Raw genomic sequence first — 16,125 nt, 5'->3', positions numbered from 1 at the left:
TTTCTGTCCCAATTTCACTCTCTCCTTTGCAAAAGCAGAAATTAAAAGTCACCTCCATGAATCACATCAAAGAATTGGTCTGGGTGTCAGGACAGTTCTTTTGAGTGCACACATTGGGTTATGATGGCATAATCTACAATAAAAAAGGAAAGTCTTCACTCCAGCTCTGAAACATTTAAAACTTCCTACTGGCAAGAAAAAGAAACCAGACTGTTTTGCTAATATAAAGTCCCTTCAAATTTCTAAATATGGCTATTTTTGGTAATACATGTCTGCATGCTACATTAATTAAATAAGAAATAGAATAGTTCTAGCTGTAAACATGATGCAACTGAAGACTGTACAACAAACTTTTATTCTACAAAAAGACAGTGTTTAGAAATTGATGGTGTAACACATATGTACAGTAGCCAATTTATTCATGTTTGAAAGATATTAACAAAGATAATAGATTCATTAAATACATTGTTCTATAACACTACCAACCAAATTGTTTAAGCAACTCTCACCTGGTAATTTACCTAAATCTTCATACTATGAGCAACTTGGCACACTGCCAGTCCCAGTTTAGAAGAACAACAAATTAACTTCTAGTTTCCAGGAGGCTTTAAACAAAGTGCTTAAAAAGTAAAGCTACTGCCAATATGTGTTTGATTTTAAGTATTTATTTCTGTGGTCTATGACTGAAGCCCTTTCAAACTGAACATATTAAAATGAAATAAAACCCCTTAAGTTCATAAAATATCCTTAGAGCTATTTTGTGCTTTTGGACTCTCACACAATCAAATCTGCCTGACCAGAACACTACAAGTAGGTGATGCAGCAGCATCGGTCAAGTTCTTCGAGCCAGAGACTGCCCATGACAATACATTTACCTTAAACATTGTTCATCTCAACTCCCAAGACACGTTCTGGTAATAAACACATCAGCAAGGTCCATTACAAAGCAGTAGTTATTTAATGCATACCTAATGACTACTACTTGCACAATAGATAGTAATTCATTCAAGTCTGCTCTTTCCAAGGGCTACCTTCATTAAGCTGTTTACTACTCAGAATAAAAGTCCCTGGAACTGAAAAATTGAACCATGACACAGCATGAAAAAATACCCCACCTTCCAGAGGAAGAGGACAACACACACGTGTAACTTGCTTCTAGGTTCAAAGGCATGCTAATGCTTTACACTCATGTGATGTTTCATACTTTCACCCCTTTGAGGGAAGCAGAAGGGGAAATAAAACTTGCATGTTAATGCTTTAATGTTAAAGATCAAAATTCTAATCTGAGCTAAAAGTATTTCTTTTACCAAAGGGGCATTCATGTAACAGAATCTACCCTTATTACTTATTATGCAAGAGAAAAACAACTTTCTTAAAACTAAGTGAAAGAATGCTTTCAGACACAGAATTTTAACAAAACTTATTTTGAAAGAAGTTGGTGAAATGCACTTGAATGGAACAAACTGAAAATCTGACATCATCCTACAGCTTAATATTTCACCAATTGAAAGGATACACAAGCAGCAAAGTAGGTGAAACAGGAGAGAATAGCACTACTAATTTACCTAAGCAGCCAATTCATCTCAACAATTTAAAAAGAGGCTCAACTTCAATGTTATTCCATCAAAGCACAACCCCCCAACTCTTATTCTGTTAAAAACATGTAGGGCTTTTAGACCAACAACAGCTTTTTACTTTTCATGCAACATTTCTGAACTTTGAGTCATTAAAATCAATTAACCACAAAGTACTCAAACACTAACACTATCTATCCAGAACACCAAATATATTACAAAATAAGAAAATGCAAATATTCGCTTAAGTTTTGGCTTCATGCATATCTGCATTTTAAAAAGTAAGCTAGAATCCTACTGCATATTCTTACAGTATATATGTTCCACCTTCTAGAAGTAGTAAGAACATTGTAACAATGAGCATGAGCAGATAAATACAAACTTGACAGTACTGCAGTGAAGTAAGTTTTATCTTACTACCTAAAGAAGGTGAAAAGCAAATTTTCACAACCTAGTTTCATTTCAATTTTATTGAATTGCCTACAACATTCTGTGAGTGCTTGCACATACACAGGCACGCACAGAAAAAAGTGGTATCTACAAACAGTTTACACAGATATTTACATACATGTTATTTACATAAACTAATAGGACTGCATGATCTTTGATGTAAAAACCGTATGCTTCTTGCACATGTAACTGTTGCACTGGTTTTACAAAAGTAATATAAACCTTTTGCAACAACTGGCTAAGCACATATCATAGCTGATTCCAAGTTTTTAGAGCTTGCAGGTTTTTTAAAAAAATACAATACCTAAAACACTGTTATCAAACAAATATGCTTTATTGGCATCTAAAAACAAAATGCACCCAACATTAAAATGTACTTTTTCATTTTTTAAACCCACTGCAGTACGAGGAACAAATCACAAACACTTACTTTAGAGAAAACAGAGACTATAGTGTAGATTTTACAAAACCACTTTTAATCTCTGTGTTATGCTCCTTAAGTAACATGGGCCATTTTTTTTTCTGCCAAATTGTAGGAACATAAAATATCACAGCTTTATCTATACTTTAAAATTCTGCAGCAGCCTAAAAACACGGACAAGATACACCAGCACCTGTTTTCAAGTATAACAATTTCGATAGCCAAACTAAGGGTAGTATCTAAAAATTCCATTTTCTTCCATAGGAAGTCTTTGTTTGACAAGCTGTTAATTTATCATTGTGAAATTAGAAGCAACTGGGGGCAAGTTTATGCTTTACCAAAGAAATAAAATAAAATTTTAAAAAAGGAAAAAAAAACCAAAAAAAACCAAAAGCAAAAAAACCGTTTACCTACCATGTTCAAATTAAGAACAGTGTTCTATACAAGTCAGTTGTACAGTTATTTAAGTGAAAGATGAACATGAACATCAGATTAACTTAATTCTGGCAGACAAAAGAGAACTGCTACGGTCCAGTCAGCCATTTATCTATTACAGAGAGATGACAACTTTACAAAAGGTATCTTTTACCTACTGAGTGATGATTATGTCCCCTCAGTTTCTGTGCTTTCTACCACTGGTTCACTCTCTATATCAGCTTCTGTGTCACTCTTCTCTTTGTTTATCTCGACGGAAGATGACAGTTTTTCATAAAGTTCTGGATCATCCTGCACCTGTGCAGTTGGTGGCTGACTTTCTGTCTCTGTATTTTCACCATTTACCTGAGGCATATCATCAGCTTTGCGTTGAGAAGTGGCCCCATCAAAATATTCAAACACCCGTGGATGTGGAGGCGGGATCCAGTTGTTTGACATTCTGTCTCTTCCAAACCTGTTCCCATTAATTTCTCTGCAAAAATTAAAATCTCTGTCATCCCTATCCCTCTGTCTTTCCCAGGGTCTTCTGCGGTCATCAAAATCTCTGTGAGCATCTTGTTCAAATCCTCTATTCCAACTGGGACCACTTCTACTATCAAACCTATAGTTCACATGCCGAAACCTCTCTCTGTCTTCATGGAAGCCTTTAGGGCCACCATAAATAGGGAAGGCATGGTGCTCTCTTTCATCATAATCTCCTCTCTGTCCCCAGTGCTTGTCTGAATTGAAACCAAAATGCTCTCTTCGGCCAAGGTTATCTATACCTGGTCTTCCAAAATTTTCTCTCATGTCTATATGTGGTCTTGCAAAGTGCTCTCTTCCGTCTACTGGAGGCCTTCCTATACCCTCTCTTGGATCAACTGGTGGTCGTCCAACAGAATCTCTGACATCCACCGGAGATGGTCTGTTAAGATTATCTCGGTTTTCCACTGGAGGAAAGCGATAATCTCTGTCTCCCTCCTGTTGAATGTTATCACCTCCAAGTGGTAGTAGTCTTTTCTCTGGATTAGAAGAAATGTTATCGATATTTTGTCTTCCTGGTGTTCCAAAAGGTCTTTCTGTTTGATTAAAAATATCTCCTGGAGGAAAAGGACCTCGAGGTGGTGGTGGGTGAAGAGATGGATCAAGGATTGCGGGAGGAGGAATACTACGCTGTGGTGGCATTCCTGGCTGCATTAATGGAAACCTTGGTCCAGGCGAATGGGGCATTAGGCCTGGACGGATATCTATAAGAGGCATTCCTGGCATTCTTTGATTACTGATATTTAAATGAGGCATGTTTGGAACTGCAGCTGGATGCTGCATTGCCAGAAGTCCAGAATTACTTGAAATATTTGGTGGTGGCACTCCCATAAGTCCAGAACTAGTTGAAACATTGGGTGGTGGCATTATGAGAAGCCCAGAGTTGCTTGAAACATTTGGTGGCTGAACTCCTGCCAGAACTCCTGAGCTGCTGGACACACTGGGTGGCTGCATTCCTGTCAGAAGGCCAGGGCTGCTTGAGACACTGGGTGGATGCACTCCAGCCAGAAGCCCTGAGCTACTTGAGACATTTGGTGGTGGCACTCCAGCCACAAGTCCAGAGCTACTTGAGGCATTAGATGGCTGAATCCCGCCAGCAAGAGAAGAGCTACTGGAAACAGCAGGTAGCTGCATTCCTCCTGCAAGACCAGAATTGCTGGAAACAGTTGGTGGTTGCACTCCTCCTCCAAGACCAGAGTTGCTTGAAACACTGGGTGGCTGTACTCCCCCTGCAAGTCCAGAGCTACTTGAGACAGTGGGTGGTGGCCCTTCTCCAGAAAGCCCAGAATTGCTTGAGACACTGGGTGGCTGCACTCCTCCAACAAGTCCAGAGCTACTTGAGACATCACTTTGCACTAAAATGCAGCAACAAGAAGAACAGTTAACAGAATATACCAGTGTAACACACAGCATTCAAAACAAAATGCAGTTTAATCCATGTTCAGGTAATGCATGCAGTGAGGATACTGCTGACAAGGTCTGTTCTAGTTTCTATAATGAATATATATTACTTCAAACACATCGATGATACATAGACATTATGCCACAGAAATGAATGTCTCTACATAGTAAAGACTGTACAGCAGCTTAAAAGTGACAAACCCCATTGCCATCACCCAATTTATGCCACGAAACTATTAAAATCTTTGATCAAATTCTATAGACGTTACACAATCCTACTCTCTCCTGCTTCTTTCCATTGCTACTCGTGTAATAAAAATGCACTTTTAAGAAGTTTTCTAATGGGTTCCCAGACTCAGCTTTACTTCTTGAGACTGTGAGAAAAACACATTTGAGCATAAGCTGCTAGAAGTCAATGATCAGATGATGACAAAGACAGTTCTCATCACTTCCCCAAATTAAATACAGAATGATACCCTACCCAGGCCAAAACTTCCTATTCTGTTGTTACTAGTGCAATGGACTATGATTTGCAAAAATCTCTCAGGGTGTGATGCTTCCTATACACGATCATATCAGACAATAAAGACATTTCTTACCAGATCTATTGCTTTCACTAGAAGAAATCTGAAGGTCTGTAAGATGTGATCCTTTGTCATCTGATTCTGGTTTGTTGATTGGCAGGGGATTAAAAACACTTCCAGCAGATAATGTTGGAGTAGCTAGATTGCTAGTAACTGTGCCAACTGGTAGAACAAGGCTAGTAAAAGGAACATCCTTCATTGTCTCTTGTGCAATTGGTAATGGAGGCTGTACCAAAGCTGTAAAGAAATAACAGAAGTGTATCACAGTAATCATATACTGAAGCCTTCAAATTTAGTTTGGTAGAAGTCAGGCAGGTAAATCAAAAGAAGTGAAATTAATTACCCTAACTGGTACATTTTTGGATAATAAATTTCTTATCCTCAATCAGCAATGTAATATTTAGGGTTTTTTTTTCTAGAGATCATGAGCTGCAGGCAAACCTAAGCAATCTAACATATCTTTAAATGTTAAATGAATACAGTTAGAATGCTAAACTAAAATAAATTATTACATATTATCAGTGACTAAGACCAAATAACTCCAGTAACAGCTACATGTGTTAAAGAGGTCCAAATATTGAAGTATGCATACAAATAATTAACAATTTGTCCTAACCTTTTTCAGTAACTCCATGTTAGGTATAATTTTTCACTCTAGAAGCTCTGTAAGTCTTTTTCTCAATGCCTGCTTAAACCAGCTGAGCAACAACTTCTGTGTTTCTGTTTTCCATTACACAGGATTAACTTGCTTTTGATTAAGTAACAAGGAGTATACAAACAAATTAAACTTTTCATCACACACAAACAATTGTTAGAGGAATCAAACTTACGTGTTGGAACAACTGGTGGGACAACAGGTGGTGGGACAACAGGTGGCGGGACAACAGGTGGAACTGGGGGAGGCATATAACCTGTACGGAAAAAAATGACAAATAATTACATGAAGAGCAAACAAACTTTTGCAGTAAAAGACTGCCTGCATTATTTATCCCAAAAAGCTGCACCACTGAATACTAGCAAACAACAAATTAATAGGAAGAGGCAACAGTGGTTGTTGTGTTCAAAAACAACCTCATCTTCATTAGAGATGATTGCAGGCGCATCCTTAAGTGATTTCTGCCTATAGTATCCAAAGAAGAAAAGCAAAAGTTTCAAACTTTTCAAAAGCAAGGAGATTGATTTTAAACATTTTTAAAGTTTAATTTTTAGCAAAGGTAAAAAGCTGTGATTTCTATTCTCATTGTATTCCTATTTACATTGGTAAAAATTACACCAAGTTAGAGATAAGTAATTTTAATCTAGTTTGAAATTTAAGACTCAAAGGTCAACTTGCTCAGACAGTAACCAGTAGCTGACAGAAAACTCAGATGTACACAGATGTATATGAACTACCTATGCTCATTACACACTGCATTTCGTTTTTACTGACTTACCTGGAGGTGGCTGTGAAGGGTTGAAACTTGCTCTCAGGAAGGGTGGAGGAGGAATTGGGCTATAACCAGGAGGAGGGACAGACATTGTGACAGGAAATGCAGGTGGAACCAAGCTAACAGCAGGCACAGCTGGAGCTACTGGAATCTTTTTTCATGGAAAAAAGAACAAGCAGCTTCAATACTTAACAGTATTCAAGGACATTAAAAAGGATAAACTGATTTAACTGCAATTCACATTAAGCACTAAATGTACCAAAAGGCTTTGTATATATTTCAAACACTCTGAAGAATTAGATTGCATTCTGAAATGGTACACCACAGGCAAACAAGGACACTGGAAGAATCCTATGTTATCTTTATTCTCAGATAGCCAAAAAGACAGTTTAACACTTTATCTCTTCAAGAGTAAAAATTTACCTATCGCAGAGGGGTGAATGCAGAAATGCAAAGAGAGAAAAGGAAGAAAAATGTAGACGGCGTAGCAATTTGAGACCACTTTGAAAACAGTGATTCTAGTTTCACTAGAAAAACTTATGTATTAAAGAACAGTACTGAAATATTAAGTTTAGTGTGTGTAATTACAAGGCTAATAATCATGATGAAATCCTGAAAATTACTTAATATTTCTCAAACTTCTGTTTGAGCTATGCATTTTGTTACAGTGCATCATATTTACAATGATGTAATTAGAAGCAGTATAAATGCACTATATACATGTATATTTAAATATATACTGATCACAGTGTACATTAGGAGACAGTTGAAATAAGACTGAAGACAGTATTCGTGAGGAGCAAAAAGCTCAAAATTCAATCCAAGTAAATGCAATTATATTAACATTCATACAATTTTATGTCAGTTCAAGAACTGGAAATGTCTATACACGTTTGGAAAGATAAAACACTAATAATATAAATACAAAAACTTTTGTATTAAGCAACTGCATGAAATTAAACATTATGATCAACCATGGCAAACGATTCTATTCAAAATATTTCAGAGATGAACACTGATGGATGCAGGACTTAAATAAAAAATATTTTATCCCTTAAACTCAGCAATAAAGTTTACCTGTATTGAATAAAAAGTCTGCCCACTGGTTCTGTGGGGCTTTTGCAAACTCAGACAATACCAACCTGCAGCATAGTGACTGGTTGTGTGTAAGCTTCTGTCTGTGTTGTAATAACGGTACTCTTATCAACTGCAGCACTCTGCGTCGTTTGAGTATTTTCTTTAGCAGCTTCTGAGCTTCTGGCTGTTTCCCACTCTTTAAAAATGATGTATTTCATTATAGAAAGATAATTAATGTGTTATTTTTATTTAAATATTAAAAAACCATCTTCCTTCTTAAACAATAAATTTGAATCTAGCATCTACATAGATTTATTACAAATAGCCCTCAAACTTATTATGAAAAGAGCAGGGTGCAATTATTTATTATTACATATTTTAAAGAACATAAAATATCTTTATCTACCTGCAATGCTGTTTAATTATGCCTGTATACAAACTGTTTTTTCAAAACATGCCAAATTTTTTCACCAGTCATTCTGTTAACAATTTGCAATATAGAGTACGCTCCTGTTTTCTAAAAACTGCTGTAGCCAATATGTGTTATCACCTGGCAACTGTACAATGAGAAAGAATCCTCATGTAAATAAACCTCACCACAATCTCCATTTCTTCCATCTGCCCTCTCTTCAAAAAGTTTTGTACTTTAACTGTAACATAGTGCCTGTATTTCAGTAATGCTACATGTTTTAATTTTTGTCACTTATACTCATTTTCTCTTATATCAAGACTGTATTTTGACCTGAAGAACACTGTCACTACTGTAAAAGTCTTAATCTACTGTTTCTTTCGGTATAGTCCAGTCATTTGGTGTTAGATCTGTTTCAAGGAAATACAATACAAGTAAATCTTTCATAAACCTAACAAGCTGTTCAATTGGATTTCAGAAATAGGTCTGATTGTTTTAGTACACAAAATAACCAGTACTTGTTTTTCTGTCACTCTGACTTTATGGAAAAAATACCATAAGGTTTTGCTAAGGTGTGCCTATCTGGACAAGTTCTAATTTCAACTTAAGTCTTATACCTGAATATAACACTTTCCTAATCACAAGCAGATAACAATTTCTACACAAATTAATATTTCACATACCAGTGCACAAAAAGTTCATAACTCTTAAAATATGCCAACCTTTATTAACTGGCCTAAACTAATTACCCTCTGTCACCAGTTCCTCATTGTCAAGACAATCAACAAGTTACTAATCTAAAAATACAGTCTAGATTTCATTATTACAGTGCCATTTATATTATAAACAAAGAGCTAGAAAAATTTATGTAAATGAAAAAAAGAGTATGTATTTCCTAAATAATAAATTTTCTAAGAATTTGCAATTACCAAAACAAACACATTGTCTAACTATCAGAATTGTTAATGCCTGTACCTGTATTTACTGTTTCCTGGTCAATCATGCCACCTTCAGCAAAGCCCTCCAAATCATCCAATTTCACTTTCTCCCATGGAATATAGGAAACTCCCAGATCCACATCCCAGAATTGCTTGTATTCTGTTTTCACACCTTTATTCAAAGCCCAAGCAATCTGAAAATAAAACCCAATCAGATAATCTGGTTAAATGATATAACCTGGGAATAGAATATTTCAGATTATTTCCTTCAAGTGTCTGTCACTGCACATCAATCCTCAGTGTTTATTTATTAAAGTTTTAACAATGTTTGGATTTTAAATTAACCTGCAGGAAGTTTACTTAGCCTCTGCAACAGGTATGTGTAAGATTAATTACATCAGAAAGCTTAGATTTGTTCTACATTAATTCTAACATATATATGGGGAAATTAAAAATACAGTACTTCAAGGACTTACCCCTAAAGCACCAAGAAGGCAGGAAAAAACCCCATAACATTTAATAAAATACTTAACTCTGAGAATACTATAAAATTTAATATTAAGTGACCCACATGGTCAGTTACAGGACTTAGGCTGTACGTACATAAGTGATTGTCCAAGTGTTTCCTAAATATCAAGTCAATGTCATTTTTCTATCTTTCATACTTTCATGTTAAAAGCTGCATTTTACACAGAGAGAAAGCAATTTACACCTTACTGCTTCACTCTTCTTCTCCACATTGTACATGTGAATGAACACCTACTAAAAGACAAACCACCATAGTAAAATTGTACTGTATTCCAAACGGACAGCATCCTTAGATTAAAATCACCTTACCTTAATAATTTTAGATCCAATTTTATAAGACCCAGAGCTAAGTTTCTGAAGAGCACGATATGCATCTTGTCTATGTACCATACAGACATAAGCACATCCTCTTGGGGGGATCATCTATGGAAAAACAGCAGTGGTCTTAAAAAGTAGGAAAATCAGTACTTCAGATTATGTAACTACACTAACTGAATACTAATACTACAGGAGGAAAGGCTTACACTGTAAACAATTGTTACCTTAATCGGCCATATTAACAAGTTTGGGCATCAAGAAAACTTAAGAGTGATAATGGCAGGCTACTTCAGTTACAACATTTTCAAGAAGCAGCAGCAAGCTGAAGAATGTGTGTTATAAATGACATGAAAGATTTAAACAACATGGAACAGACAAAAACTGGGAGCCACATTATGACAACTTCAGAAAAGCAGAGGTTGCTACTCTTCTTAAGCTCCAAATTCACTGTGAGCTGAGCATTACCTTTCACAGAGGAGCAAAATAGTGATCAAAATTATATTGCATTTTTGAATGGTAGAGTTCTCATTCCTGAAGGTGATTTTTTTAATGTTTTATTGTACGTATGTATGTATAGCATGTTTTATTTATTGTATGACATTGCATGTAATTTTTGCAAGCTTACATATTATGTATGACAATTGCTTATACCAGTTTTAGTCAAAAATCTTGGTGTGCTTTTACACTGTTTAAATGCACACAATAATGTGACAAACACAGATAAGATGACAGATTGTAAACATATTTTATAAGAACTGCATTAAGATATACATTGTTATTCTAGGTACTTCAGCTTTGTGGAATGCATAGGATGAACTATCTACAATATGGTTTGCCTTTGAAATGTAACAGGCATTGGGACATTTATGGCCTTTACATTACTTTCCTTAATTGATAGTTCCTGCAAAACAAAATTCGGTTTAAATGTCTGTCTACAGGATTGTTTTTTTTAATTTCTGAAACTTTTTAAAAGATTTTGTAAAACCACAAAAAGTATTCCTTATTAACTACATATTTGAATATATTAACATGACAAGAAAACAGTAAAAGTATGATCTGAAATGAGTGAAATTGCACAAGAAGCATTTTAAAACTGCTGAAGCAAGAGGAAAACCCAGATTTCTCTCATGCAGATATGCCATTTTAGGAGAAAACCACTGTATCTTGAAGCTGAATTATATGCAACTGAGGTAATTCTCTAAACACCTAACTCAAAATTACTCTAAATAATGAGAACTGTATCTCCCAATTATAAGCATCTTTTTAACTGTCACATTTTAGAATAAACTTTTGTTCATAGTATAATTTCTTCTCTTCTAAATGTTTTATTGAAAAGGATTCTACTTAAGGAATCCTCTGTTTGGAAGGTAACCAAGAACAATGTGGATACACATCAGGTGTCCTTAGGCTAAAGAAAAGTGATACCTGCTCCATGACACATCACTAAACCAGAACCACCATAACCTTTTGGTTAAACCCTGGCGTAAAAACTGCATAAATTGCTAGAGCTTAGGAAGGAGCTTTTTACCATTAAGTGTACTGTCTTTAGTGCTTCAAAACAGAGTAGATCAAAACCAGGTGGCAAATACCATGACCACAGTTTTTAAACTGTGACAAAAAAATCTCCTAAACACAAATTTAAGCAGCTACAAGGAATTCAGAGGCATAAGCATGCTTAAGTTTCTAGTCTATAATTCCTGAAAAAGCATAGCAACATGCTTACTTACGTTAATTGACTCTATTTGTCCAAATTCTTCAAACAAGTTCGTTAAATCCTGCTGTGTAGCCTTCTTGTCTACTTGACCTACCCAAAGAGTAGTACTGCAAACTGTAGAAGAGACACATTCACATCAATCAAAATACTGAATGTTAGCTTATGAAATACTCTACAGCATGAATGTAAAAAGTTTTAAAATTACACAGAAATCACTGATAAAAACCTAAGAATAGTACATCTATTACTTACTGTAGAGAGATTTAGTACATTAAGAAAAATGTTAAAGGGTTAAACAACACCAAACATATGCACTACAAGTGTTCATTCTTGTTTCATTTTCTTTTAAACAAAATAGTTGTTTCAATAGAAATAAAACCATAGAATTCTGTAGATTATCAGCTAAGGTAAACTGAATTATAAATTAATTCTGGAAAAAAGCCCAAAACATTTCTCTTCTACTTTCCATTAAAAAACCCATGCCTTTAGGATTAAAGTCAATTTTAACAAAGTAAGATTAAGTTCTAACTGGCTGAAAGTGTATTACAGATGGAACTTAATACTGCAGTACTATACACTGCATTTTCACCTGAAAGAAACAGCAACAATACTATTAATTTACCATGGGGAACAACCCAGAAAGATAAACTTATCTGTGGCCCATCAGGCTGAAGACATCCATGATACTTCTGATTCTTGTCAATTCCACCACAAGCCCAGATCCCTGCAACTGCCTTCCAAATGTCCACCCATTGTCCTCGCCAAATACACTCACTGACATGAGCTAAGACTTCCTTCTCCCATACGTACATGGCTCCAATCCCTCTGTCTCCCAGACATTGCCCAATCTATGTGTGCAACTTTGATTTCTTGGCCTGCCCTATACTTAACCAAGGAAGCATTCTTTCTTCATCATCATCTTGATACATCAAATCTCTTTCCTGTACCAATCCTGCTGCACCAAACTGGAAACCAGAGATGTGCACTCCTCTGTCAATTGACATTTTCATTTGAAATCAGTACCCTGCAGTGCTGAGAATGACCAGTCGTAAGATTTGTTTTGGACAAAACGTGTTCCTTACATGCTTGTAGATATCCCTTTTGTATCTCATGGTGTTAAGCTCTACGAAAAAATTCTTCAGATCTCAGCAAGTAATAATAGTGGCTGTCACTGAACAAATACCATTAAGTAGAACACTTGTCAGGTGAATTACTTATTTATTTAATCATTTACCTCCCCTCTAAGCTTCCACACTTCACTCAGCCTTCTTAATATCTCCTTTACACTTCACAGGACCTCAAATACTGCTGCTGTTCATTAGGTTACGTTAGGTAACATCTCTGTCTCTCAGCTCCCTACTATTCTGATTATAGCTCCCTGTCTTGTGGATTACTGGGAGAAATCTACACCATAAAACCGATTTGCCTCTTTTCATGTGAAAAACCAGAGAAGAAGGAAAAAAAGAAGCATCTAAACCGTAGTACAGTCTCCAGTTTAAAGTCACCTTGGAATTATGTAAAATATTAATGTGAAGAGAACAGAACACTCTTTCCTTTATAAAAATGAGTTGTGAGCTGCTTGGCAAATCAACAATATAGTTCTAAGACACAAGATAAATGCGAAACTACATCAGAAACAGGTTATAAACTATATAAACAAAGTTAAATTCTCAAAATACATCCCCTTTGATTTAAGCAACTGTGTGGAGGAAGTTGTTTTTCTCCTTACTACCTTCCTTTTTTTTAAGTATGTAAATTCTCTATAGAAATGCAGGTGTGCAGCAGCACCCTGCAGAGGCTGAAATCCCCTTGGTTTTTGAATATTTTCTTAAGATACCACCATTATGGTCTGTCTTACACTAGCAAATTCCACCTGCTTTGGCACTACATTCCTCTGAAAATCTATTAATAAAAAACACTGTAAAGGTTTTAAAACATGGGCTTTTAAGATATCTATCAAAGTGTTCAAAGTGTGCACTACACACTTTTAATGTTTTACCAGTCTAACAATTTTCAGATCAGCTGCTGGATATCTTCAGATGTCCCGTTAAAAATGGCATTAAAGAGAAAGAAGACTGTAACTTAGAGACAGCCCTTGCTGCTCTCTGCTTAGAAGCAAAATCACTGGTGCAACAGTGTGAGTAAAAACATCAGTAGAACAGTATGACACTTGCTCTCGTCTAAGATGACATGATGTACCTTTGTAAGTTGTAAGAAACATCAGAAATTAAACTTATTTATAAGTAGTCAACATAAATCTTGTTCTGTCAATGAAAACTAAGCCTTTTTCCCATTTAATCCTACATTTTTAAAACACTAAGTAGGTGCCACTTACCGCTTAGTGTTTTTGAACGTATAGGAGGCAATCCCTTTTTCTGACGTTCTTTTTCCCTTTCCCGAGCCCTTCTTTCACTGGAGTATGACCGAGATGACTTTCTCTTCCTTTCTCTTGATCTTGAGCGTGAACGCTTTCTGTGTTTCCGCTTACGAGAACCGGACCGTGATCTAGACCTTCGTTTCCTTGGTGACCTACAAAATACTTAATTTTAGTATGCTGTGTTAAAAAAAAAAATACTCTGACTTAGTTGTCCTTTAACTACAAACTTTAAGCACTACACAGATATTTCCATTATATTCACTAAAACTGCTTCAGGAAATAAACTTAATGCCATTTGGGTGAGGAATAGAATGTACACCTTAAAACAAAACACATTCAAAATGTTCTATATTTACACTACCTAATTCTCTGGCACAGAAAGCCTGCCCAGCTGGCTAGTGTTAAGTTATTTCTGTAACCTAAACAGGTCTTAAAGAATTTCAGTTAAACCATAGATATGGCAAATGACCTGTCACACAGTCTGCATCTAACACACAAATACTTAATGAAAGCATCTTTTCATTGCCAAAAACTACTTATGACAATTTTGGAAAATACAGAATTGAGACTGACAATCACAAATTGCAAGTTTTTTTCAGAAAACCTTCATTTACTTAATAGAAGGTAATTACAGAACCTTGAACGAGATCTTGAACGAGTTCTTGATCTTGAACGAACAGCTGATTTCTTTTCTTCTTGTTCAAAAATCTCTTCTTCAGCAATATCCTGACCTTCATCTATATCCATGTCCTGAGATAAGACATAAAAGATGTTCAATAACACTTAATAAACACACTCACAATATATACAACTTGAAATCATGTTAGTATGTGTTTTCCTTTCAATTTTTGTAATAAAATTTTAAATAGTTTTACCTGTTGTTGAATATCCATTGAATCATCTACATTAGTTTCCACTTCTAAAAACTGCTGTTGACTGCTCCCTTGTGATGGTGACACAGAGTGCTCTGAACCAAAATTTCCTTCTTGATTCTCCTCAGGGCTTGCCTAAATAACAGTTAATAATATACCATAAAGCCCCTTGCAATTACAAATGCTTACTGTCAAAATGTGATACTATATGAAAAAAATATTCCCACTTCTCATTAATATGAAAGCTGAACTGGATATCAATCCATTCCATTCTTCCTTTTATGGTATCATCTTTAAACACAAAACATTGAAATAATTAGTATTCCTGGTTATAAAAGATTAGTATCTATTTGCTGAATCAAAAAACCACAGTACACAGAATACACAAAGTACACAACTTACTGCTTAATTCAGCTGCTTCAAAACAAAAATTTACAGGACAAACTAGCCATATGTAGTGACCCTGAAAGATACCCACTTGTCCACCATCCATATGCATTAATAAATGTTATTTTGATACTAACATAATAAAAATATTTGCTATACCAATTGAACTAGTTAAAAAATTTACACTAGTCTGAACTTTCTTACAGTGCACAGTTTCAGACAAGCAATTTCTGAAAGGGAGGAAATTTATTGCCATTTATGTCAACATGGCAATTCCAAGAGACCTAACAAAATAAGCAGTTCTGAAAAAACACCAAAGTTAAAGAATGTGGAATACTAAAGGTGTTGGTGACTTGCTAGAGAAAAAACTGTAATGGCCTGTGCATTGCCTGAATGTACAGATTTGGAATAAATATCTCTAAGATTAAAGATAAATTCAAGAACTAGAATAAATGAAATTAAAATTGTATGAGAACAATTCTGATAAGTAATTTAAGATCTATAACCCATTAATGCAGGTAAACATTTCAGTGATCCTCACTATACTTTAACTTTTAATTAAACAAATCCTACCTGTTCTATGCGCCCAGAGAACGACAGGAAGTTAGCAGAATGACTAGTAGTAACAATATTATCTTCGTATTTTTTAAACATATTATAACAAGTATGTAAAAAAAATTCTCCTATAATT

At 35.3% G+C, this 16,125-nt stretch overlaps 1 protein-coding gene across 3 annotated transcripts in view; it reads right to left on the bottom strand.

The window, feature by feature from the left end:
* Window positions 1–16,125, bottom strand: part of SCAF8 (SR-related CTD associated factor 8) — a 153,677-nt gene that overhangs the window by 98,177 nt on the left and 39,375 nt on the right. For 2 of the 3 annotated variants that reach the window (XM_032101914.1, XM_032101913.1), the window contains exons 10-20: window positions 15,051–15,182; window positions 14,813–14,925; window positions 14,134–14,327; window positions 11,812–11,912; window positions 10,076–10,189; window positions 9,276–9,432; window positions 7,957–8,087; window positions 6,821–6,965; window positions 6,218–6,298; window positions 5,403–5,624; window positions 3,035–4,757 (exon numbers count right to left, since the gene is read on the bottom strand). In XM_032101914.1, the coding sequence (XP_031957805.1) occupies window positions 3,049–4,757; window positions 5,403–5,624; window positions 6,218–6,298; window positions 6,821–6,965; window positions 7,957–8,087; window positions 9,276–9,432; window positions 10,076–10,189; window positions 11,812–11,912; window positions 14,134–14,327; window positions 14,813–14,925; window positions 15,051–15,182 (3,099 nt within the window). In that variant the 3' untranslated portion in view covers window positions 3,035–3,048. Of the gene's footprint in view, window positions 1–336; window positions 4,758–5,402; window positions 5,625–6,217; window positions 6,299–6,820; window positions 6,966–7,956; window positions 8,088–9,275; window positions 9,433–10,075; window positions 10,190–11,811; window positions 11,913–14,133; window positions 14,328–14,812; window positions 14,926–15,050; window positions 15,183–16,125 lie in introns of those variants that run through there. The other variant, XM_032101912.1, reaches the window with a different exon arrangement.

Source organism: Corvus moneduloides, chromosome 3, assembly GCF_009650955.1.
Source record: "Corvus moneduloides isolate bCorMon1 chromosome 3, bCorMon1.pri, whole genome shotgun sequence".
NCBI classification, from domain to species: domain Eukaryota; kingdom Metazoa; phylum Chordata; class Aves; order Passeriformes; family Corvidae; genus Corvus; species Corvus moneduloides.
This window is presented reverse-complemented; position numbering and strand designations above follow the sequence as displayed.